This window comes from Enoplosus armatus, chromosome 12, assembly GCF_043641665.1.
Source record: "Enoplosus armatus isolate fEnoArm2 chromosome 12, fEnoArm2.hap1, whole genome shotgun sequence".
Taxonomy (NCBI): Eukaryota; Metazoa; Chordata; class Actinopteri; order Centrarchiformes; family Enoplosidae; genus Enoplosus; species Enoplosus armatus.
Window position 1 is genome coordinate 18,090,788 of NC_092191.1, and position 24,837 is coordinate 18,115,624.

Here is a 24,837-nt window from a genome sequence, read left to right on the forward strand (position 1 = left end):
TCTCTCATGCTTTTTCATTACTGAAGAGATGCATTTTGGAACTTGGCTTTAATTAAGATTCATTAACATCGCTTGCACATGCCTATGTAAATAACTGTAACGAAACAGTCTCTCTTTTTCATGTGTGAGCAAACTGAGTAGACATCTTTACTTGTTTCATTAAAAAAAACGATCTGCATCTTTCACCAAGTGCCTGCCTAGAGGGTTTCACATGTTCAGCTCTCAGGGAGATTCCCACTGTCAGTATTGTAAAGTTAAGTACAAATAATTCTCAATCCATTTTCAGTTAGTTTAATACTTATTTGCATTCTTCTGGGAAAGCTAATTATTTGTTTTACTTGTTAATTGTGAACAACAAAGATTTCTTTGAGGATTTCAGGCACTGGTTTGAGGGCTTCCTGCAACAGTATTAGCCTGTTTACAAATCCTACAGACAGAAATGCAACCTTTGGCTACGCTGATCAGGAGGTTTGTACTCTAAGATCACTGGGCCACGACAATAAGTAACAAGCACAGAGAACATTCCTGCCCCTCCCATAATGAGAGAATCCAAGAGTGACTCTCGAGGCTGCACACAGGCTAATACAGTATATAACGTAATGAAGGTCGCAGTGAGTCATCATGTAGCTTTATGTAAATCCCCTCCATGGACTATTTTTAATGGGTAGATAAATTCTCCACACCTTCAGGGCCCCTGTCTGAGCAATGACATTGAAGAAGCCTGACTGCTGGGTGTCAGCACTGGGAGCATTTTCCCTAAGAATCATGTGGAAGGGGGGGGGTTCATTGACATTGAAGCTAATATAAACTGTCAACATTTTTTATAAAGGATGTTGAAAAAGGAAATAGAAATAATATAGTGCAGATAGGCTGTAGATAAGCTCAAGGGTTTATCTATTGCTCTTTGCTGGACGTTCGTCACCACAAACGGATGGCGGAGGTGGAGGCTTTCTATGACTAATGCACTTTTAAGTGCTAATAACAAATACCCAGCAAATGATTTGTTGATGAGCAATTTAAAGCTCAGTTTTTTATTTATGAGCAAAACCACTTGTGTTAATGTGTTCACCCCTTTATGTTAATCATTGGTTAAATTGATCTGCCACACTCACTTCGAAACATCATTAAAGGGAGCAAAGCTAATCCTCAACATACAGTATCACATTTATTCAGCCAATTCAGGGGGGAAAAGTAGAACATATACAAAGTTAACAGGAGCTGCCATTATTTCTAGCTTGAAATGAGTGACAGTGTGCGCTCACCACCTACTCTGCAGCTGTTTCTGCACATAATGAGATGATTGATGTGTGTGGAGAAGCATAGGATGGAGCGAAGCTCCTGTCAGTCAAACTCTGTCCGTTGACAGAGAGGTGAGCTAAACAAGCAATGGGCAGACGAGTCTTTGCCTGTAAAGTTGGTTTGATATTTTGATCAAACAGCGAGTACCTGCTAGACAAGTTAGCATGCAGACAAAGATGTCCAGCTGTACAGAATTCAACATATCAGCCTGTCAGGGAAATGGTTTACTGAAACTGTGGACAATCCAGCTAATTCACAAAATACGTTACAGATATTTCTTATATAATCCCAATTATTATTAGCTTGTAATGTTCTGTATGTTATATAATGCCATTATGAAGCTATAGCAAAAAACTGCTATTGCCGCCACAAAACAGTGCAACCCCATGCAAACCCTGCTACATCAGGGCAGCAGCCGTGATCCCGCCCCGTATTAAACCTGTGAAAGATGGCTTCATCATGAGAGAATAGGTCACATAATGCAATCATCACCAGGACTCAATTTCTGCCCTTGAGCACCAGCATGGAAATTAAACACATCTACAGTGGATGGATATTCATATTATAGCAGCTTTAAAAAGCAGTTCTGCTTTTTATGAAGCACATTCTACTGAGAGTGCCGGCATGTTCAGGTTTAGATGGTCACGATTTCTGTTTAAAGTTATAGAACCGTTGTAACTGCTCTATTTTTTTTTCCCAGCGGGGTGCTGTGACTTCCAGGATTCTTGGCTGGTTGTATGGCAGCCTCACGGTGATACCAAGACACAGCACCTTGCTGCTGTTCACTTAGAAATAGTTACAGCACATAACTCTAACAATTCTGTTAAACAACGGAGATAGAATGTGTTAATTAGAAAGATTTGGAACTGTACTGGTTATGTGCATTTTACAACTTTAGATAGAGGCGAACTAGCTACTCCTCCTGTTTCCTGCCTTCATGCTAAGCTAAGCTAATCGCCTTCTGGCTCTGGCATCACACTTATTGCACAGACATGAGAGTGGTATGAATCTTTTCATCAAAGTCAAGGCAAGAAAGCAATTTCCCAAAATGTTGAGCTGTTTCTTTACAAACTCCAACATTATTTTATCAAAATAGTCTCCCAAACATTTTATGTCATTAGATGGTGGCAGATGGAAACAGTGGAAGTACAGTACTCTCAGCTTGTTTGTTTTGGCATCCTTGGTGTTGTCATATTTTACCATAATCACTCTATAACCATCTGAGTCTGAAAGCAATGTATGACTCACATTAGAATGAGCTCTGCAATGCCCAGTAAGCTGCATTTTAAGTATACTGAAGCCAGTGATTGTCGCTGGGACTGCACTGAGAACAAAATCAGCACAGATGCTCCAATATGTGCTGGATAGAAGTGTTTGCCAAGAGATTCTTTAGGTTGTTTTCTCAGTGTTTACAGCATAAGCCAGGGAGAAAAATATATTTTCAGTCCATGCTGTATTGGTTAGAAATTCATCTTAACCCTGAACCGCCCACTTCTGTCCAAGAGGAGATGATATTTACATTGGAGCACTAATCACCACAGTTCCGTAAAGCCCTTCTCATATCTATCAACATAATTCAGGCCGCACCTCAACAGTGGAAAGAAGAGGCTTTACAGTATTGATCTTCTTAAATGAAGGATTTCTGCGCCACAAAGATTACTAAGAATTAAGCAGAGGATGCAGTTCATGTAGACCACAATAATGACGTTACGTGTCTGCAATAAGAGGAATGCATAATTAGACAGCAGGTACTTACGAACATGACCCTCTTGGGGATGTGGTCTGACTCAACTAGAGGATTCTTGTAGAGCCAAAGCTCCTCCGGTTGAATCACTCTCTCAAAGGGCTCCAGAAACTCTGTAAATCTGAAAACATCAAAGAACAAACGTACAAAGATCAGTTACTAATTTTTAGGCATTTAGCAGATTATCACATGACATAGATTTCTGCATTTGCAGGGCACAAGAAAAGAGGACATGTTGGTTCTTCCACAAGGATAAACATAACTGAGGCCATGTAGGCAGGGCGACTTCACCCGAGATCACCTACAGTGAAGAGCTCTGCCGTTTCACACTCTCCCTGAGTGGGATCAAATTAGCATGCTCCTGCCTCCTCCAGCCCTCCCTGGCCACCCAGTGATCTGCCAGACACGACCTTGTTCTCTGTCGTCTCAACGTCTTTTTGTCACTCGAAAAACAATTCAATAGGCTGCTCTGCCGTGAGATACAGTACCTCCTGCAGGGCCACGGAGAGCTCCAAATATTGAAAGCACGAGACACAGCAGAAAGAGATTTTTTTTAGTTGATTTGATTCCATTCATTAAGAGTAATGGAACAGTTTAACATTACATTAGAGAACCACTGACATTGATGAGTAGCTTATATATTCTATAAATGCAGGATTATTAGGCTATTTGGCTTGGTCGAGGTTAGCAGTTTGACTGTTAAATCTATTACATTCATACATACATAGAAGTACAGCTTAAACCAAAAAGTAAAAACATCCCAAATTTTTTAACATCTTATTTTACAATCATAAAAAATATATATACATATATATATATATATATATATATATATATATATATATAAACAAATAATAACAGTTGCTTAAAGTTTGAGGATTCTTGGTTCTAGCAGTTCAGTCTCCAGAGGGACTACTTAAGTCTAGGAGGAAATAGTGATTGAGTAATGCTCTCTCTGCAACATGCCCTTCAGCAAGGCATTTATCACACATCTGCTCCAGTGGAGCTGCTCACTGGCCAGCAGCTCAAGAGTGAGGACGTCCTGGATCGTGTGCAGCTCAGTGTGAATCTAACTGCGGAAATGTTGGCTAAAAGGCTAATGCATCTTCTGCAAACCTTACCCAGATAAAAATGGATTCATGTACAACACATTTTCTTATTTTCCCTCTCTTCAAGCTACAGGAAAATCAATTATACTTTTTTTGATCTCGCAGTGCAAAAGACACGCAGTGCATTACACACTGTGGAGAGTCAGAAATGTGTTGGTCCACTGATAACTATGTGTCACGATGTTTTTGCTAGAGAGCGGCCTAATCAGTACTAGCTCATTTTACACCTTGCTGAGCCCGTGTGCATGATTCACTTCAGCCGCATTACACTCACGGCATGTGGCGCACAATAAATTACACAGCGCTAATGACAATCAATATGCTTCATGAATTACTCCATTTTCCCAGCTGGTCCTCCCTTCAGCTCCCTTCTTCAGATGTCAGAGACAGGGAATGTCTTTTTAGTCCCCAGGGATAAAAAGCAGAGAGATAGAACATAGATAGATAAAGTCAGTCAAGGCAGACCCCCAGCTCAACCCACCCACCCACACACACACACACACACACACACACACACACAGACACTTCCCCCACCTCCTCTCTTATGAGCACACACAGAGCTCTCAGGTCATTAAATACTTTGTGGTCTACCTGTCACTCTGCAAGGCTTATCTTGCATCCAACCCTTAACGTCTTAATGAGTTTGAGGCACGCACTCTCCCAAGGTAACTACATAGATAAAATTCATCCTCACAATATTAGCTTTCATGGGTTCACATTAGAACGCACAAAGCATGCACAAACTTGCTGCAGAGGGAAAAGAAACATACATTATTATGAAAAAAACTGTAAATTCTAACAGGTTTCCTTAAGGGGCCGTATAGATGTTGCGTCTCTAAAAATGCGTGGAAAACGCCAGCCGTGCCGCTTTCATCCTATTATCCAAGGTGCACACCCGTTAACTGTTAACCGTTAACGTTACAACTAGTAACATAAAAACCGTGTACCATCATTTTCACCAAGTTCTGAGCTGATACATCTCCAGGTGTTGTTCCTTCTGTTCTTGTTAAAATAGTAAGAATAAGAATATATAAAGAATTTATAACTGTGATACTATGAATCATGATAAAAATGTTTCAAACAGCACAAGTTGAAGAAAATATTTTGGACTAACATGACAAACCTAACAAAATGATGCAGCTACGGATGGCAATGAATACCTCAAATTTCACTATGGCACTGCATTTTCAGATATTTTCACCTTGTTTGCTGGGGATGATCGCTTTCATAAGCTCAAAATTAAAATGCCTTTTGGACATGTAATAATATTCTCTAACAAATCAATACCGCCTTCAAAGGATTTCCCTTGGCTCAAGATTCAGCTTTAGTTTTTTGCCTCATCTCCCCCTTTCCAATGATAAACTTTATTAAAAGAAATTTTGCAATATGGTTTGGGGGAGCCTGGCCTTTGTGGAAATTAATTTTACTTTTATTGTAATTTACAGGCTGAGATGAAAGCAGTAGGAAGTGCATCATTTACCGGTGACGGAGGATGCATTTGTCTGTGTGAGGAAGGAAGGACAATGTGGATTACAGTCACATTAGTAGAGCTAATGTCAGAGCTTGGGGAGGTAATGACATACACAGCATGCACCCCAATTTGTCCTACTGGGAAATAATTGTAATCACAGTGATTCAAAGAGAGAGTGAGAGAGAGAGAGAGAGAGAGAGAGAGAGAGAGTGAGAGAGAGGTTAGAGGGTGATAGTGGGCTGCATTATAGTGGAAACAAACTCAGAATTCACCTATTAAGACAAAAATGTCTAGTTAACAGCCACAAGAGTTATTTTTTACTTTACAGCTTTTGTTTGTGCCTTATTTTCTATAACATGATGAGACCCACGGCCCTCTGACACGATCTCTGGCCACAATAGACGAGCTCTCTAAATGCCTATAAACATGAGGCACACAAAAGGCCCTGAACTCAGCACCGCCTGCTGGCTGCCTGGGGAGCACCTCATTCTGTTTTATCAGCTTCTGTTTGCTCTGTGTCGAGACATTATTGGACAGAGGCATAATGGCATCTATAGGGGCCAAAGCATTATATAAATGACAACCTGGAAAGGCTTAAGCTGAATATATGAGGTTCTTTAGAAAACCAAGGTTGGCATCAAACCTTTGAAGAACTTTAGACATTTACATATATATGCTTAGTGGGCACAAGGTATGCCACATACTTTCACATTCATTTCCGTAAAGAGCAGACCATAACTACCCTATAGTCTTGGCTTTAAATCTTTTTCATCTGACCTTTTCTAACTCTTCAAAACTCTCTCTAAAACTCTCTAAAACTTTCCGGCTTTTTACCTCTTCCCTGTCATTAAAGCTCTGCAATTGGGTTAATTTATCATCACCAATTCCGATCCATCTCCGCTAGATGTATATTCTAAATCTGACAAGCACAGTCCCAGCCAAGGAAATAAAACTGAATTATTTCCCAAGATCTCCTCTCTCCTCCTCCTCTGCTGAAACACCTTGGAGATTTAGCACACAACAGCATCAAGAACAATACGAGCAGCTAATTTGAAAGCTCTTGATTTACAATGCACTGTGGGCAGAATCTGTGGCTATGGCCTCGGGAATACATATATTCTGCTGTGCCGCCGTGTCAAAAAGTAAAAAAAAAAAGAAAGAAATTCCTCCTTAATTAGTTAGATATGCTGTGAAGCAATGAGGCATACAGAAGAGTGGAATAGCTTAGTTGGATTAACTTCAGGCAAGCTCCCATTTTCACAAAACTAAGTTTGAAAGTAATCTTTTGGCTATGTGTCTCTGTGCATGTGTGTGTGTGTGTGTGTGTTGCTGTCTGAGTGTTTTTGTGAATCAGCCTATCAAAGATATATCCAAACAGAGGCTGAGCGGTTTCATCAATATTGATCGGATTATATCTGCTAGCAAGGGCTGGCCGAGTGGGAGCCAAACGCCGAGAGCCATTATTAAACTGCAGTCACACGGCATTTATCTACAGGTGCAGGAGGCCACGGAGCAGCTCCAACACTGCATAGATAACTTAGCAGACAGAGCGTGTGACCTTCACCTCTCACGAGAAATGGTAACTATCAGGGAGTTTTACAATGTCCACGACAAAGCTAAAAGCCCCGCACAGAGCAGTAGTCTGAGAGTTAGCTCAGGGCAAGTGGTGAGCTGCTCTCCTCACAGGTCTGACTGCTACAGTACCTGACGCGACCCAGGGACTCATTCGAACGGATGCAGGGCATTGTGTCCGTTCACATTTGATTGCACTCTCGCGAGGTGCACATTTGGCAATCAGCTGAGCGCCGGAGATGGCTAGTGAAGGGACTGGAAAAAAAAGTGTAGCTGACCATCTGCTAGATCTGGGACAGAACTTGAAATGACTTTTCCCACCAGATCACAGTTGGGCAGTCATCACTGCCTTTCTCTCAGTCTGATGACACCCACGCGTCACCCCCTACTTATTACTCCAGTCATTTAATCATATAGCAGGGAGCTATTGAAAAGTGACTTATGAGATTTACAAGCTATTAGGATAAGAGGCTGTGTAGAGCCCTGCGGGAAATTCCCATCCTTCTCTGTTCAGTGCATCTTCTGGTTCATTTAGCACTGGTAAATTCACATTCCTCCTCTTACACGCCATCAAATCCAACAGGAGAATTGGGCTGTTCAATAAAGATAAATGGTCAGTGGTTGAGAGCTTCTCTCAACATGTTTATGTATTAAAATATGTCTTGGTCACTATGACAGGTAGGTGGAGAGATTCAAGGAGAAATGATAAGAGATATGAAGCGAGAGAATGGCCGAGCAGACTATCTGCTGTGGCCCTCTCATGCCTGGGCCGGGTTTTGTCCCAGTGGAGGCTGGCACACGGCAGCTCTGGAGTGGACAAATCAGCAACATACTGCTTGGATGGCCACTCAACACCTCTAAGCTCTCTAGAATGTCTGAGCCGAGGCCTTTGGTTGTTGCACAGACCAGTTTCAAATTAAAAGGGTGATCATGCTCAGACTGGCGAATAAGCTCTTCAGAGGTGTTAGGACATTGTAAGAATAGGTTTAAAATGCACTTTGTTTTTAAAGCCTCTCAGTAATTGATGTGCTTTCTCAAAGTGTTTGGTCTCAGTCTGTTAAGTTTGGTGTCTGTCATCTTCTACTTTTGAATTGGTGAAGAGCACTGTAACACGTTTGGTGTTAAATGTGCTATATTATAAGCTGATGACTTCACACACATATATGTGCATATATGAATGTTTTCACTTGCATGAAGATGCACATTAGGAGAGACTAAGATGCTGTAAATTGGCGTCAGTGTCATGTTTTAAGTGCAACAGCATTGTTGTAGAATATTAGTGAAAGGTATAAATTTAACTGGAAATATTGGAAAAACAGGGAGACAGCTAGCCTGGCTCTGTCCGAATGTCACTAATTAACATGTTATATCTTGTTTGTTTAACCTATGTGTACAATATATAATCCACATAAGCTAAGCTAACCAGCTGCTAGCTGTATTAACTATACAGATATGAGAGTGGCATCGATATTCTTAACTAACTCTCAGCAAGAAAGCGAATGAGCGTATTCCCAAAATGTTGAACTATTCCTTTCAACACACTTCCTGGCGTATACTGTGTTGTGCTATTCAGCAAATCAAATCAAAGAAAAACTGACCACCATAAGTGGTAATATTAATTGGATTGGGTTCTATTACAATGTACAAGTGTACCCAATAACCCAGTAAAGTGGGTCAGAAGCACATTTTTTACCCAAGTCTATTAGGCATACACTAAATGAATATATTTTCACAGTGCACATCAGTTCACGTCGACTTTTCATAGAGTTGTGCATCTGTGAAATGTGCTGTCGCAATGTTTTAACCAACGAAACCGAAATTCATAATGATTGATGGATGAGTCACAGCAGGTGAGCCTCGGCTTATCACAAATCCACAATTTACACACCAAATACTGCTGGAAGGAAAAAGTACAGCACAGGTTTTGCTTAAGTTTCCATTTCTTACTCCACACAGAAAAAAAAAAAACCTGCGTTTGCTATTCCAGCAAAATCAAATCTGGCACGGTTGGATTAAAATAAAGACAACTGGGTATGTGTGATTTAATAATGCGCTGCTGCTGCAATTCGATTAGGGTCACAGTGGAGAAAGAAGGGAGCCGACTGACAGACAGACGACACATTCTTGATTTAATTATCTCCTTTTATTGAATTCATTATTGGACCCGTACACCAGAACACAGCACTGCTGCCTTGACAACTAATGTGTGCTTGTGCGTGGTGTTGATTGTAGAGGGCTGGGGGGATGGCTGCGCTTTTTAGGAACGGAAGTTTCAATCAGGCTAGTAACTATTCCCACTGGAGTCCAGAAACCTAAAATCATGACATTTGAAGCTGCATTTTGTGGCTGAAAAGGCACCAGACTGCAGGGGAATTTGTGGAAACAGAAGGTATTAAGCCTGGAGGTGAGGTCGTGTGGCTGGTTATAGCAATGTTTAAAGGCTGAAGTTTGGATACAGAACTGAGTCCGGGGGACTGGGGACTGGGGATTTGGGCTGAGGCAGTATTGTGCCTCCGAGGCAATACTTCAATAAAATTGAATTGAATTGAATTGAGGAGAAGCATATCAATGCTTTACCCTTTTCCAACATCATAGTCACAGCCTGAGTTAAAAAAAAAATGGAAACAGATGGGTAAATTATACTGTTAGCCAACAAATGAAGCCATACAACTGCTCTGGGGAAAACTACACTCATAATATTAATATCCTCATCTGAATTTCCCATACAACAAACTGAATAGCAGGCATAATCATATTTAATCAACATAATTACTGCGATGTGTTCAAAACAGACATTATGTGTTTTCCTTGAAGCTTCTTATACTATACACTGCTATGCAAGTCAGAATTCTTTGAGTGCAATAAATGTCACATCCCCTCTCTCTGCCTCTGTTTGTGTAAGTGCTTACAGTCAGGGCCTTGACCGAACGTGTCAGGAATGCACAGCACCGGTCCTGTCACAGGCTGGGGAGAGAGGAGGGGAGCGGGATAGATGCTGAGTGACACTCAGCTAGCTCTGCCTTCCCAGGAGATATCCCTTCTCAAGTTGGCTAAAGGAAGAGAAAAAAAGGAAACACTATCCTTTGCTTGACACGCAAAACCCTGGACACAGTGGAAAATGCAGGGTCGTTCTTTTGATTTTAATTAACCATTCACACTGGCTAATTCAAGAAGGTGCATTAAAGACGAGGGCTGGCTTGGTCAGACTACAGGTGTCTGTTCACGATTTAAACCCCCGGGGACACTTTGAGAAAGGTCAGAGGCCCGTATTTGAGACAGGCATTAGGAAATGCAGTGGTCTGACGCTGGCAGGACATGACCAAAGGGACAAAGAGGGATTGGGGAATCAAGGGAGCATGGTGGGGACACCACCATGCTGCGAGATAACTTTCCAACCCACAGCAGGAAAGAAAGGAGCCAGGCTGCTACGCACAGATGATTTGCCAGCAGGCTTCGCAAATGCTTCACAGGTCCAATGCTTATATTCATGGAGATCTGGTGAGTAAGGGCAGTGACTTTACAGGCCGATTGGAGTCGCCTCATCAGATTTGTTGAGCTTTCTCTATCTCTTTTGCTCCGTATAAAGGAAACTATCACCCTTGGATGCTCCTATATGGTGCTGTAGTGCATTATTCTGTAATTAAGTGTTGAAGTCCACTTTTCTGGTGTAGCCGGCTCCTCTTCTTATCTACATGAACTTCAGTCATTCATTTTCATTTTTTTTGAACTATGACATTTGACAATATAACATTATGCAACAGTTATTGCATTTAAGGAAATAGAACTTTGGGAAAGCTTACTTGCTTTCTTTCAAAGAGTCAGATGAGAAGATCAATACCATTCTCGTGTCTGTGAATGTACACTACAGAGCTGGAGCGGGGAGGCAATTAGTTCAGCTTAGCATAACGGCTGGGAACAGGGGGAAACCGCTCGCCCAGCTCTCTCCAAAGTTCAAAATGATGCCTACTAACACCCCTAAACAACACTAATCAACACATTGTACATTTGTTTAATTCATGTGCAAACAGAAACGTAAAAACACTTGTGGTTCAGTGGAGTTTTCGTGCTGTAACTGGGCTACTTTTTGACAAACAACAATTTATCAATGCACACTGTACATCTGTGCAGCACGACTCTGGTTATAGTGCTGGTTGACTGGCAACCTCATTGTACAGACAAGACTCAGAGGAGCCCGACAGCCGGGCGCAGTGAATCCTCCAGGGAACATTAACAGCACATAACTCTCTGCAGCCACAAGTAGTCGTTTTTTACATTTCTACAGATTAAACAAACAAGATCCAATGTGCCTACTATGTGCCTCACTAAGTGACATGTGGGTGTGGAAGCTTTAAAATTGTTTTAAGGCACCTTTGGCAGAGAAAGTAATGTAATGTGTAATTTAACTAATTACATTTGCAGCTGAGTAATTAGTAATGCCATTCATCTTTTCAATTAGTGTTATGCAATCAGTAATTGATTCAATTTCTCAAGTAACTTGTCTAACACTGATTGCCTTCCAGTTCCAGCTCCATATTCAACACACAGACATGAGAGTGGCATCAATCCCATCATCTCTGAAAGAAACTGACTTCTTCCCAAAATGCTGAACTATGACTTTAAGCATGAATTGCAGTGTAGGTAGGGAAAAGGGATTTCCACAGCATGCTGAAAATGTCTTGTCCATCTTTCATTCCATTGATGCTACCATTTATTAAGAAACTGGCTTCTCCTTCTATTCAGCAAGTGAATGTCAAGATGGCTGCTCTAGAAAGACGCCTGGTTCTGATTAACTGGCAGCAGTACTTGATGTTTATTATTGATGTTTTAGACAGACACTCTGCTGTGAAACTCCACTGTTGCCCACACAAGATGTAATCCCAATTGTTTATTAACAGTGCGGTGGATTGTTCCTTTAATAAGTGGTATTAAATAAAAACATTTGTACTGACTGTACATTTAGGACAAGAGTTTATTCCAGCTACAGTGCTTTGTAATTATCCTCCAACCTTTAGCAAAACCAAAGTCACTGAAGGGTGAAAACACATGGGTTCGTGTATTTCTCAGTTAACCTTGAAATGTTTTAATCTACAAAGGTCAAATCTGAGTTTCATTACACCCCCCTGCTTTGAAACGAATGATTGTCAAAAGATAAAAACAGGCCAGCCCCGGCACAGATAATGAATTCTGCAGGCAGAATAACTGACATCTATGGTCACCTCAGAGGTTGAGGAATCTTTGCTCAGGTCAAAGCAAGTGTTTCAAATCTCAGCAGAAGGCATATAAAGACACTTTGGTGGGTGTGTGTATGTATGTGTGATTTTGCTTGCGTGCAGAGTTTATTAAGTTAGGCATGTGGGTAACCATGCTTGAAGAGTCAAGAGAAAAAGACAGAGGGAGGGAGGGAAGGAGGGAGGAGGAGCGGATTAGACAGAGACACCCTGATCACTCACACTAACTGCTGATGTTGGACACAGATATGGGACTGGGACACAAGGCTGACATTTATCAGTGTTGTCATGCTCACTGTTCATCCTAGCAAATGTCAAAGTCGACAGCAACAGGAGAGAGATTCCAGCCTTGTGCTCTTTGTTCAATCAAAGGAAGGGTGAACGCCTCAACAACCAACACCCACAGAGTCTTAAATCTGGTCATTAGCAGCATCAGAAGTCAAGGTGCACTGATAGATATCCACATATCCACACGTACACGCACTTAACCACGTATGTTGGCAGACACACACACACACACAGGTGACACACTCACAGATACATACTGCACATGCACACAGAAAAAATACAGAGATTTCAATACACAAATACTCTTCTTTTTACAAACATGAGCAAATACACAAACACAAACGATGCAAAATGGATCAATGCACTTACAATACATCTGCTGATCTGTTAAATATAAGTACTGAATGTTCTGAACTGTGACACTCACTTCCCTTGCCTCAGGCTATTTAAGTTAAATGGCTATGGCTTGAATTTATTTGATTTCCATTCCTGGTTAGTGTTTTGTTTTCTGCCTGCCACTGTTCTCTGGGATGCTTTTGATATTGTTTGGATTTACTTTCTAGAAAATCACCCTTTGTCACCTTGATTTCGTTCTCATTTTCTTGAGGAGGGGGGTGTTGTTTTAGAAGCCACGAGGGATTTGTTTGTTTCACCTGCAAGGAAATTAAATTCCTTCCTTTTTTTCTAGTTTCCACAATCCACATGTGCAAATCAACAATACCTGTGGATAGTAGGAAGAATACAAATATCCCCACTACACATGCAACTAACATGGATTTAAAATTTAATTTTTTATTCTGGCTGATTTACCTCTTTTAGGGAAAAGTTGGGTGGAGCCATATGGTGCATTTATATATATATATATAGATACAATGTGAAAGTCAGTTTAAACCAGGGGTTTGGGAAGTTACTTATTGTAGTTTAGTTCACTGATTTGGCCCGTTTATCAACACAGTCAGCACTTGGACCTGCAGCAGAGGCTGTGACACACAGCTCATGAAAAGTTTTTACCCATTCTCATAACTGAGATCTGAACACACTGACATGATACACATATTTTAAAAATTCAGTGTGACTTAAACTTTCCGAGGATATCATCATCACAAATAAACATACCATAAATCTGCTTAGAAATCAGAAACCAGATGGCGCTTATAACACCAGAACTTGCTTTACAATCATCAGGTTTTTAAGTCGTCTTCAGTATCAAAGTAATCCAGTGACAGTTGTCTCTATATTCATGGGTACACTGCAGACAGGAACTGCTAATTGCTAATTTGACATACTTTTAATGGTGCTCAAGCTGTCAGACTCAAAACCCTTTGCAGGGTGTTCAGGGCTTTTAACTGTCTCAACGGCTGCATTACAGTCAAGTGACACAATTAAATGAACTATGAATTGCTCTAAATGCTTAGTCATCATATATATTATATTAACGATCATTTCTCAAAATGCCTTGTGAAGTATGTTTGTATGTCCCTGACATATTGTCACATTTGAGGTATTTGTTTTACAGATGTAATTACAATAATAGCATAAACGATGGGTGTGTTTCATTTAGGTTTAAAAGTCCAGGGCGCTGGAGACACTGAGGTCACCAACTCCATAAAGACTCCAGAAAGCACTACGTTGTCTCACCCTCACATACAACTAACCGGAGTCAAGGACAACTCTATCAGTCCATCCTATTTTGATTTAGTGAACTGACACCTGAGAATTTGGGTGTTTTGCCTTACGACATAACTCTAATCACTGTCATTCAGTGTGGTGTCCACTGCTCAATATGTTGCTTCTTCCTGCTGTCAAGACTAAAACTCTGTGTATGTGGGTGGAAATATAATGAGTCGTTGCATGTGGAGGGTCTCGTCTTTCTCAGTAATACCCACGCCTGTTCCCAGCTTTAGCAAACTTGTAGTGGACATGAATTTAATGTTGGTCACAAAAAGTTTTTCAGCTCTGACGATGTCTTTTTTGTGTTGGTAACATAAAGGTTGTTTACCTTAAAGTTATAAATGTTGTCAGAGATGTGCTTTTGACTGTGACATACAGTTTATGCTGGATGTGATTCACCTAGCTGTGGCAAAAAGTGAGCTATCACTCGTCGGTGCATTGAAAACCACAGAGGAGTCATCAGGGAAAGAGTCTGATCTGACAGCAAAAGCCAGGGGCCTGAGGGACACACACACACACACACACACACACACACACACACAACACACAACACACACACAGACGTGATAAAGGCTTCTCCAGAAGGAGAGGGGCTTGCTTGTTATATATTTTGAGATTTGGGCCAGGAGACTGCTGCATATGCGAGTGTGTGTGTTGGAGGAAGGCTCTTTCATCTCCTCAGCCCCTCATCTGTCTTTATACAGATAAGACTATGAAGCTGGAAATGACAGTAATGGGGCAGATCTAAGAAAATACCTGAGAAAGGGGCAATGAAGGGAAGAAGTGACAGAGCCAGAGAAGGAGTAAGAATAGATATATCATGATGGGAGGAAGTGTAAAGGCAGTGCAGGGACCTTTCTCTCTGCTCCGACAGGAACTGTCACTTCCACACTCCGTCCACACCTCCGAGGTCTACAGCGTTCCTCCTCAGCTCAGCCTCCACCTACAGAGCACCACTCATAGATCAAATACTTCATCATCTACCAGACTAATGGGAAATTTCTGCACAAATGGAATGACTGCAGCACATACCATAATTTCACACAGTATATCTCTATAATATTACTGCCATCATTCACATCTTCCCAGCTTGGAGTGGTTAAAGTGTTATCTACGTATTCTTAATCGTTGACATTTTATTGCATACTTGTGTGCTTATTTCTTTCAGATTAATTGAGCTTTGACTGTAGATTTCTTTATAGTTTTGCAAGTTAAAAACAATAAATCTCATCATCATTGAACAGCACCTTACTGTATAAATTCAAGCTGGTCTAAAACATCTAAAACAGACAATCAAGGTTAAAGTATCAATAAGTTTGTGCACTGCTAGTTATCAAGTAGTGGCCTGGTCAGCCAGAAACGTTTGTCATGATTTTCATTTTCATTTTCAAGAATTTGTACTTCTTTGTTTAAGGGGGTAAAATAATAAATAAACAAATAAACATTTTAGCAGAATACCATGTTGCAGTAAGAACTTCTTAGGGATTCCTAAGGATCAGCAATGTCAAATTTAATTGTATTATAGTAGCAGTTTAGTTCCAGCATATAAATTTCATCATTTACGAAATGCCCACCAGCATAAGCGCAAGCCTTACTGTGACTGTAGTCTCAATGACTGGATTTTTGATTAAATGCCCCCTGTAAACATGGTGGCGTCTGATTAATTTTCTTAATTTCACTTTGTAATGAGAGCTATAGGGGTGAGCTGGGACTTAAGTCAGATTTAGGATGAAGACTGCAACTCTGCAAAATATAAATAACTTAACAACATTTTTTCCTTTTCTTTGAGTTGAGAAAGTTGGTTATGATTTCTCCCAAAACTCTGCAGACTGGATGTAACAGAAGAGAAAACACTTCAGATATGATGTAATGAATTCACGACACAATTATGCAAAAGTGTCTGCTTTCATTGATTTCATGTTGACTTGAAACTGTCTTAAAACACACAGAAACAGGAGCTCAGCTGTCCACTGACCAAACATGTTATTTTCTGTGCTTCTATACACTCAGTTGCCAGTTTATTAGGTAAACCTAAAACTAATGCATGTTAATTCAACTTTATAGTCATTTATAGAGTATGTAGTCTGTCCTCATTGATATTATGGGGTGGACAAAATAGAACAGTAGAAATATTACAACATTAGAACCATGATATGTGATTGAAAGCTCCAGAAAAAGCTAGCAAGTGGATCTTGAGTTTTGACAAAATGATTAAAACTTTCAACAAAGATTTGAACATTATAACCTTTATGACTGTAGCATTTGTTGCCAGACTGACTGCATTAGTTTTAGCTAGGTGTATATAGTAAACTGGCAACTGAGTGTAGTTTCAACTAGAGTCTACAGAGTCTACAGATGAGGCTGTACGTACGCACAGAAGTGCTTTGAGCTAAATGCTGACGTCAGCAGGCTAACATGCCTACAGCAGGTGGGTTTCCATCCACCTGTTTTATGCGCATTTTCAATTTACGCATAAAAAGAAATCTTGAAATATTGCAAAACGTTTCCACACTTGACTGAGGTGGAAAAGTTGGTTTATCGTTGAAAGCAAAACAAAAAGTACTAGAGGCTGAGGGAAGAGTCACTATTTTGCAGTTATTTACTCTTAAAACAAATGTTTGGACCAATTATTGATGATGATGATGATGATGATGATGATGATGAAGCTAGATGAACAATTAAGAGATCACCTCATGTCTAAAACACAAATGTCAACCCCATGGTGGCGCTAGAGGAAGTCAGGAAATCACCAAAGTCTGTAGGATCCATCGTCCATGAATGTCTGTACAAGATTTCATGGCAATCTGTCCCGTAGTTGTTGAGCCATTTCATTTTGTGCTTCTCCTATCTTATCATTTTTGTGCCCACAGTAAATTTTTGTCATCTAACAGATAAGTTGACCCACAGGCCAATCTCCACAAGAACTTGGTGTATGCCTGAAAGAAAAAATGGTGAAAAGGACACACGGAGAGTAACTGAGGGACGTGATGCCCATGGAGGGATAAAGACACAGGTTTGTATAGATGACAGCGGGGACAGCGAGCATAATGAGCTGATCAAACAATTGTGGAGAATGAAATGCCAGAGTAGCTTAGAGCGGTGACAGACTGAGCTGTCAGGGAAACCCTGGTCTTGCTGTGATAGTCAGCTGCCTCTGCTCTCATCACAGTCACAGTTATTTCTGCCACAGCACCTGCAGAGTTTGCTGATCCTCCCTTTTCCGTCTCCCCTCCTCTCTCCTTCTACTTATCACTAACAGCACCATTCGGTCCATTCTCTGTCCATTCTTACCATAAATCTTCTTCTGTCTGCCAACGCCTTTTCTGTTTGTCCATTTTTCCATCCATCTATCTGTCCTCCACTCCACAGACCTCTCAGATTCTGAATTCACCATGGTCACGAATCAAATTTGGCATACAACACACAATTCCATATACCTCTGACTTTGTTTCCCCTCTTTGTGTCTTCACTTATACTTTCACCTGTACCTGAATTATCTGTCTTTTGTTTCGTTTAATTGGATGTCCCTGAATAGGCTGCCACTTTTCAAAAGCTACTCTTTTAAGAACTACGTAATTAATTAGGTTTATTTTACATACTCAAGTGCAACAATGGGTGTTCTCTCTTTGCTATTTCAGACAAAGATCAATAAATGAACATTCCTAGAGGTCACACTCGTTGCGGTCATTGTTTCACCTCTGTCTCTGGTCAATTTGAGATTTGAGAATTTGAGAGCAGCATCCAGTCGGAAAGTGTTTCCACATCCCTTCAGCCACAGTCAGTCGTCAAGCCTGCAATCTCAATTTTTCCTTCATCCCCAAGATAATGAGGGTTACAGATTGGATGACCTGTGATTCAGTGCCTCAGAAGTTGGCTGCCAAAACTAAGAAACGCAGCAAGAGAATACAGTGTAATAATCATACAGACAGTGGAAAATAAATGAACTGCAGATTATTCCAGCTAGAGATGAATCACATTCTTGAAAAGTGATTTCTGACCACAATAGAACAGAAAGATTCATTCAACTCAAGAGCGACAAAGGTGTGAATATGAGCAAACAATGGCCTCAATGTTTTGTCAGCAACACAGGTATCCCATTGGAGTCCTTTTTTCTCACCACCTGAGATAATATAATATGTAATATAATTCCAGGGTTCACCTGCAGTTCTTTGGTCAACCAGCTTCTGAGAAAAAAGCCTGGTTCTAAATGCTAAAAGTGGGACTGTCTTCATCAGCAACTCTTTTACTTCAGCTCTCTTCCATTACCCAATGCGCAGGTATCGTAAAATCAGCTCGAGTGAGCTTGTTTGCTTGGAGATTTTGCCCACGGGATGAGCCGTTTGGACTAAACCATATAGACGGTGAAATAAAACAAAGAGCTGAAAGCTTCAGAGCTGCCGAGGGGAGTGCCTATTTTGGAGGATCAGGATCAGCAGTATTAGCAACATTTTCAGATTGCAGGGATTCATATTAAACACCAGCTTTAGAGTGACACTCACACCTGCCTTTGGCTTAACATTTCCTATCATGAAATCTATTTATTTACATCCTTTATTGAAATTACTGGACCAAATGTTTGTGTTTACCTTTGTTGTCCGTTTTTTAGCTGTATTTCTATCCTGTGTAAGAACATGGAGAGCAACAAAAAAAAAACAGTCATGTTCACATACTTGGCCAATAAAGTCAATTCAGATTCTGATTTTCAATGTTTCTGTTTTAGTGTATATTACCACAAAAATGTCCTTTTAAAGTTCATGAAAAAAGATTTTCATCAAATCAAACTTTGTGATTTTTTTTATACTCTGCAATAGACAATTCAATGTGTTCATATACTGTAATAACTTCTCCATATACAGTATACAGCCATGCCTATTTAAGCACTAGTGATTTATTCATACTGAAAAACTATGCATGCTTGTAATGCAGCGCAATTTTATCTCATTTATAACAGCCTCACTGTTTGCTCTCTTTACGGTGCTACATTAATTTACTGCTAATGCTAACACAACAACCTGCTGCTGCTTCACATTTAAAGCATTCAACTGACAAAATACAGGGTGGCTTTTATTGTGAAGCAGTCACAGAAAAAGCAATGTATCTGTCACTGTGGTTAGCAATGACCCCGACACGTTTTCAAAAATGCATCTAATAACCAAGACATCAATTTCAGCATTTTCTTCATCGGCAGATCATTTTAAAACTTTGTGTAGCTAATGGAACAAGAAGGAGCAGCCACAGTGAGCTGTTCGATGAAGAGCTGCAGGCGGCAGGCTGCACACTCCCACGTCCGCTGCTCCGTTGTGTGGAAAACTACTTGCGCCATGTGCAGCGTGAAATCAGACTGTAGTTTCAATTATTCTTTTAATTACATCTTTATTAACATGAGTTTGTTTGGCTGCACTGTAAACACAACAGATACACCAGTTGTTCTTCTGTTGTATTTCCCAACTATTGTTTGTTGCAACAATGGGTGTTGCCAAATCAACCAGGACTTAAATCTTAAGGATTACAACTTTAAGTTTTTCATCATTAATCCAATAACCATACCAGAAATAACCATAACATTTTAGATTTAGATTAGAAATACTTCTTTATTCATATCAGCCCTGATGACACTGTAACCAATCCTCTACAAAGACATTTTCCCCTCAAAACCAGAGCGTAAGAGCCCACATCCTTAACATGCAAGCTAAACAATCCGCTTATTCTTAAGTCTGAAGCCTGACATTCTACTCTTCCCCAACATCTCACAAGGCTTTCTGAGACTTGCCAAGGCTCTGGGCTGTATCCCAGGGCTTCTCCTAAGCCTTCCTCTGAGAGAAGAGGCTGTTATGCAGTGTCGAACACTGTTTTGAGGGATGGCTGGTGTTGTTTTAGAGCACACACTGTTAACTTCATTTGACAACAATATTAGAATCCTTAAATTTCCAAAATCATATCAATGTCAGAAGGTATTTAGCTCGTCTCAAATTGGACATTCTGGCGTGCTTCAATGCAAATACATGTAATGGACAAAATCACTATAATTCTCTGCAATTAAAGAGTCAATTCAGCTTAAATCTAAATTGTTGCCCATGTCGCAAACTTTGTTTTGTTTTTTTTGTTGTGTACAATACATCGGCCCATAAAACAGCTGCCTGCTTCTCTGGCCAATCGCTCCATCAATAAGCTTTTGGATCGCACTGATAGGATCTCTCAGAGCGGTTTTGGTGCCTCTCTATTTGCTGTGCCTCAGGTCTTAATCTGTAAAATCTCAAAACAATCTAGATCTTCCTAACTCCATGTCCTCCATCTTATCTTCCACCTGTGTCTCTTTCTTTTTGTCTCTGCGTCCTTCTTGCTTTTTCTCCTGTTCTCCTTGGAGCCAGTATTCGACATTTAATGGAATTCATCTGCTTATTCAAGTGTCCTACTGTGAGCCGAGGAACAAACACATGGAAACTTCAACTCTGAGCTTGTGTTGATTGATTGAGGACACGAGCTCTGACACACAGTCACTCAAGGAAGAAATGACTTCTTGGTATTTGACTAAGCTCTTGTTTGTTTTGCTCTGGATTACAAGGGAAGTGAAATAGCACCAATATCATTATCCTCTCTTTCTATGTTGAGAAGGAACTTTATCTTTTTCTGATTCAGTTTTCAGCCTTTGTTTTATCCAGTTTGTTAAATGTCAAAGATCCATTTCCATTTAGATTGAACTTTTTGTGTTACTCTCGGGAGATGTGTGACTCCCGGGGTGCCCACCAAACTATGATGACAGCACGGGATTAGCAGTTTGAAAGCACAGGGTCAACCCAACGTCACACACTTGGCCCGTCGCTAAGGTCAGTGCACCTCCTGAGGCCTGGAACAGAGAGGCAGCTTGGCAAGCAAGGGCAAATAAAAAGTAATATTCCCTCAAAGGCAGGTCATATTTGACAAAATTTGGACGTGAATAATGCAGGAAATTCAGGGCGCTTAGATTTTAAATTTTGACCCCCAATACAGAAACAGTCCTCAGAGAGTACAGAGATGTGGTTTACTGTGTGGTGGAGACAAACAGTTTGTGTGGGTGACAGTCAAGCACAGTTATATTTTAAACACTGTGTATTTTGGTGTTACAGTCAGCATTATTTAATCAGAATCAAACACCAAAAGAATGACAGAACTTGCATGTGTGATCTCTGATTAAAGGCACCTCTCTAATGCACTCATGTCGCCTCAGGAGCACAAACTAAAGCACTAATTAATGCATTTTCAACCTCCCTTGGTACATGTTCACAATTATGAAAGAATACGAAAAGCAAATGAGAAAATACGTTTTTCAGTTTTTTTCCCCCTTCCAGTTAGTCCAATTTAATATTCAGCTGCAGAGGTAGAAAGCAAGAAAGTTAAAGTCTAATGGGAGTAGCCAGATTTTAGATAAGCAATGAGGCAAGCAAATACATGACTGCTGAATCTCACATAAACATACACGGATAAGGCTGCCATTTTCTTCCCCAAGATGAAACTACAGTATACTACACCTACACTGAGCAGCAGACATAAAAGGCGACAGCTAGCTGCTTTACACCTCCAACGAAGAAAACAACAGATTCTAGTTGACCCCAATTATCCTGCCTTCATCTGGGGCTTCAAGGTGAAACAAGAACAGGGAACTGTGGCTCCACAGGACCAAAGGGCCGCTCCCTCTGATCTGCCAGGCAAGAAGCTAGTTCAATACAGCAATTACTGCTGGTCCCAAAGAAATGTATTTAGGACAAAAACTCCCTCTGTCAAAATACACGATTGAAACTTGTTCTTTTGCTATCAAAAATAAAGGCTCTCAATCTATTGGCATAAAGCCGAAAGTATACTTTTTACATCTGCTATCTTTTTAACTTTAATTACACATAAAAACACAATTAACTAAACTAACTAATGCTGCATTCCTGTGGTCTCGCAGAAGAAGTCAACCTGGCTGTGAAACCAAATGAACTGAATGTGTAATACTCAGTTCAGGAGCACTGCTGTGAGTACAGAGCAGATCACGTTTACTGATGGGGCCCCATTACAAACACAGTTTATTTGCCCTAGCTTGCTCTCTGTGTATTGAATAGGAATGTGGAGAGTAAAACTCAATTCATTACAGTGATCAAGGACTTTATGACTGGGGCTTCTGTGGCAGAATGCAGCAGTTAGCTGATGAAGATGATGATATTGTGTGAAATTGCTTTTTGTGTGGCCTCCAGAACTGATACACAAAAACAAACCAGCCACGAATGTGAGTCCCACAGACTCTCACACACACACACACACACCAGGAGGCTTCAGTAACAGTGTGTGTGGCCCCTCTCTGACATGTCTCACTCTTTGGTCCTATCCCTCCAGTGGAGTTTGTGAGCGAGCAGCATCAGGCTCTTCTTGGCTGTATAACCCTTTTAGGGCGACAGCACACATACAGCTAGACCACTTAGCCCAAGGACAGATATTAATGGCAATGTACACAGGCAGTGTAGCTACACACACTCCAAATCAGGGTAGCCGATTTTTGACTTCTTTCTTTTTTCTTTTCCAGAGAGGGAATGAAAGCCGCAGCAAAGTCATTTCAGATAACAGGACCTGGGGCTTTTCTTCCAGATCATATCAAGCAGAAAATCAATAAATGACACAATCGTGATGCAAACAAGGCTCAATACCTCCAGGCCAGACAGACAATTAATAATTCATATTTATGTTAGTTTGTGAGGCACAACCTGTGTCATGACTGCGTTGGGCTCCCCTTGAATCTCTGTATATTATTGTATATTATGGGGTGAAGTGGTCAAAGAAGCTGCCTCCGTCTCTCTCTCTAACCAGAGGAAAAATACCACTATGATACTTCCCAAGTGATAACCAACTTGTTTTTTTTGCAACCTGTTAACGCAGCGTCTGCCTGTCCTAGTGCTTCAGCAGTGATGTGTTCACTGAACTGCGGCTCAACCTGTTAGTCCAGCACCACACCGCGGCAAGTGAACCTGAATACAGCAGTTCGGCGTCTTAATGTAAAGGCACGCCATAACGCCAGCCACGAGGCTGGATGTCATCGCCGGGGCACACAACGCCAGATTTGTCGGAGAACAGAAAACTCAGCTGGTTGAGGCTTTACTTACACAAAAACTCCGAAAAGCAGAACTCGGATGCCAATCTCCAGAGCCAGTTCTCGCATGTTTTTCCTGCGGTCTGGGGGCGACACGTTCATGGTTCTGGGATTAATCCGTCAAGTAAAACAGGACAAAAGGCGGTCCCGGTCAGTTCTGAGGGTTGCTCACTTTGGTAATCCACCTCAACAAAGCGAGCGCTTCCAGAAGCGGGGCTCCCTAATCGCGCATGCAGTGCGCCTCCATCGCGACTCGGTCACCTGAAGCAGTCTCCCCCTTCTCCTCGCCTTCGCCTGTCTCTCCGCTGATCTCCGTCTGCTCCAGTCCCCTCGGGCGATTTGCTTTATTGCAACTCTGATGCCGACAGCTGCTCCTCTATCGAGCGAGAGTCTCCTTCTTCCACTCCATCAATTAGTTAAAGTGGGTTGGAGTTTTGGGAGCAGAAGACATCGGCGTTAGAGGTGTGGGTTAGTACTGAGGGGGAAAGTGATGGGAGGGCGAGCAAAGTACAGAGAGAGACTCTGAGCGTCGCCGAGTGTGTAGAGTCAGAGTGGGCCTCTCTCTCTCTCTCTCTCTCTCTCTCTCTCTCTCTCGTCCCTTGGCTTCACTCTGGAGAATCAGATGACAAGAAGTTTCTGGAACACCACTCAGGACTTCACAGGAAGCCTGATGAATAACTTCAGAGCTCCTGTCCAGTAATGCAATACTGAGATGAATGAATGTCTCCTTGTCTAGCCTGAAGCCAACAGACATTGCTCCTCAACAAACCTCTCCTCGTCCAATAATGAAGCACTCTCAGTAAATGTGGCATAAACAGAGTAGAGGACCAGTCCGGGGGAAGGTGTTCGTGGCATGAGCGTTGTCACAACGGTGGAACAGCTGGTGGCAGGCATTAGGCTCAACACTCAGCCTGACATATGATATTAAATACTGTGCCAAAAGAAGGCCAGTTCAGGGGAGCCGTGCTCTCTGTTGGCTCTTCCACATGCTGTCCAATCACACCACTGTGAAGAATCCAGTACCTCGGGGTCTATGCAGCCACACAGTGATGAAGGAGCACAGGCAGGAACATACCTGCGGGCCAGCAAACCTGGCCAGCGGACTCACATGAATATTTGATGCCTTCTAAAACTGGCCTTCCTGCATTACCTGTCAGTCCAAGACATGCCTCTCTGTGTGTGAGAGAGGGAGAGACCATCGTGGAAAAAGCCCCTGACCCATAAACCTTTCGACCTCCTTGCTGGGTCACAAGCTTGACAAGCTGGAAACCGACTCTGCACGTGAAATTTAGAGATTTTGGCTAGTTAACAAGGCATCCTGTTAGCTGCGTATGACTAAGATAAGTGAATGTATACAC

General features: G+C 41.3%; 1 protein-coding gene across 1 annotated transcript in view; it reads right to left on the reverse strand.

Annotated features, from left to right (window-relative positions):
• Positions 1-23,581, reverse strand: part of plpp4 (phospholipid phosphatase 4) — a 39,129-nt gene extending 15,548 nt beyond the window's left edge. The window contains exons 1-2 of the mRNA XM_070916168.1: positions 23,493-23,581; positions 3,056-3,164 (exon numbers count right to left, since the gene is read on the reverse strand). Coding sequence (XP_070772269.1) covers positions 3,056-3,164; positions 23,493-23,581 — 198 coding nt within the window. The remainder of the gene's footprint in view (positions 1-3,055; positions 3,165-23,492) is intronic.
• Between the last annotated feature and the right edge of the window lie 1,256 nt (positions 23,582-24,837).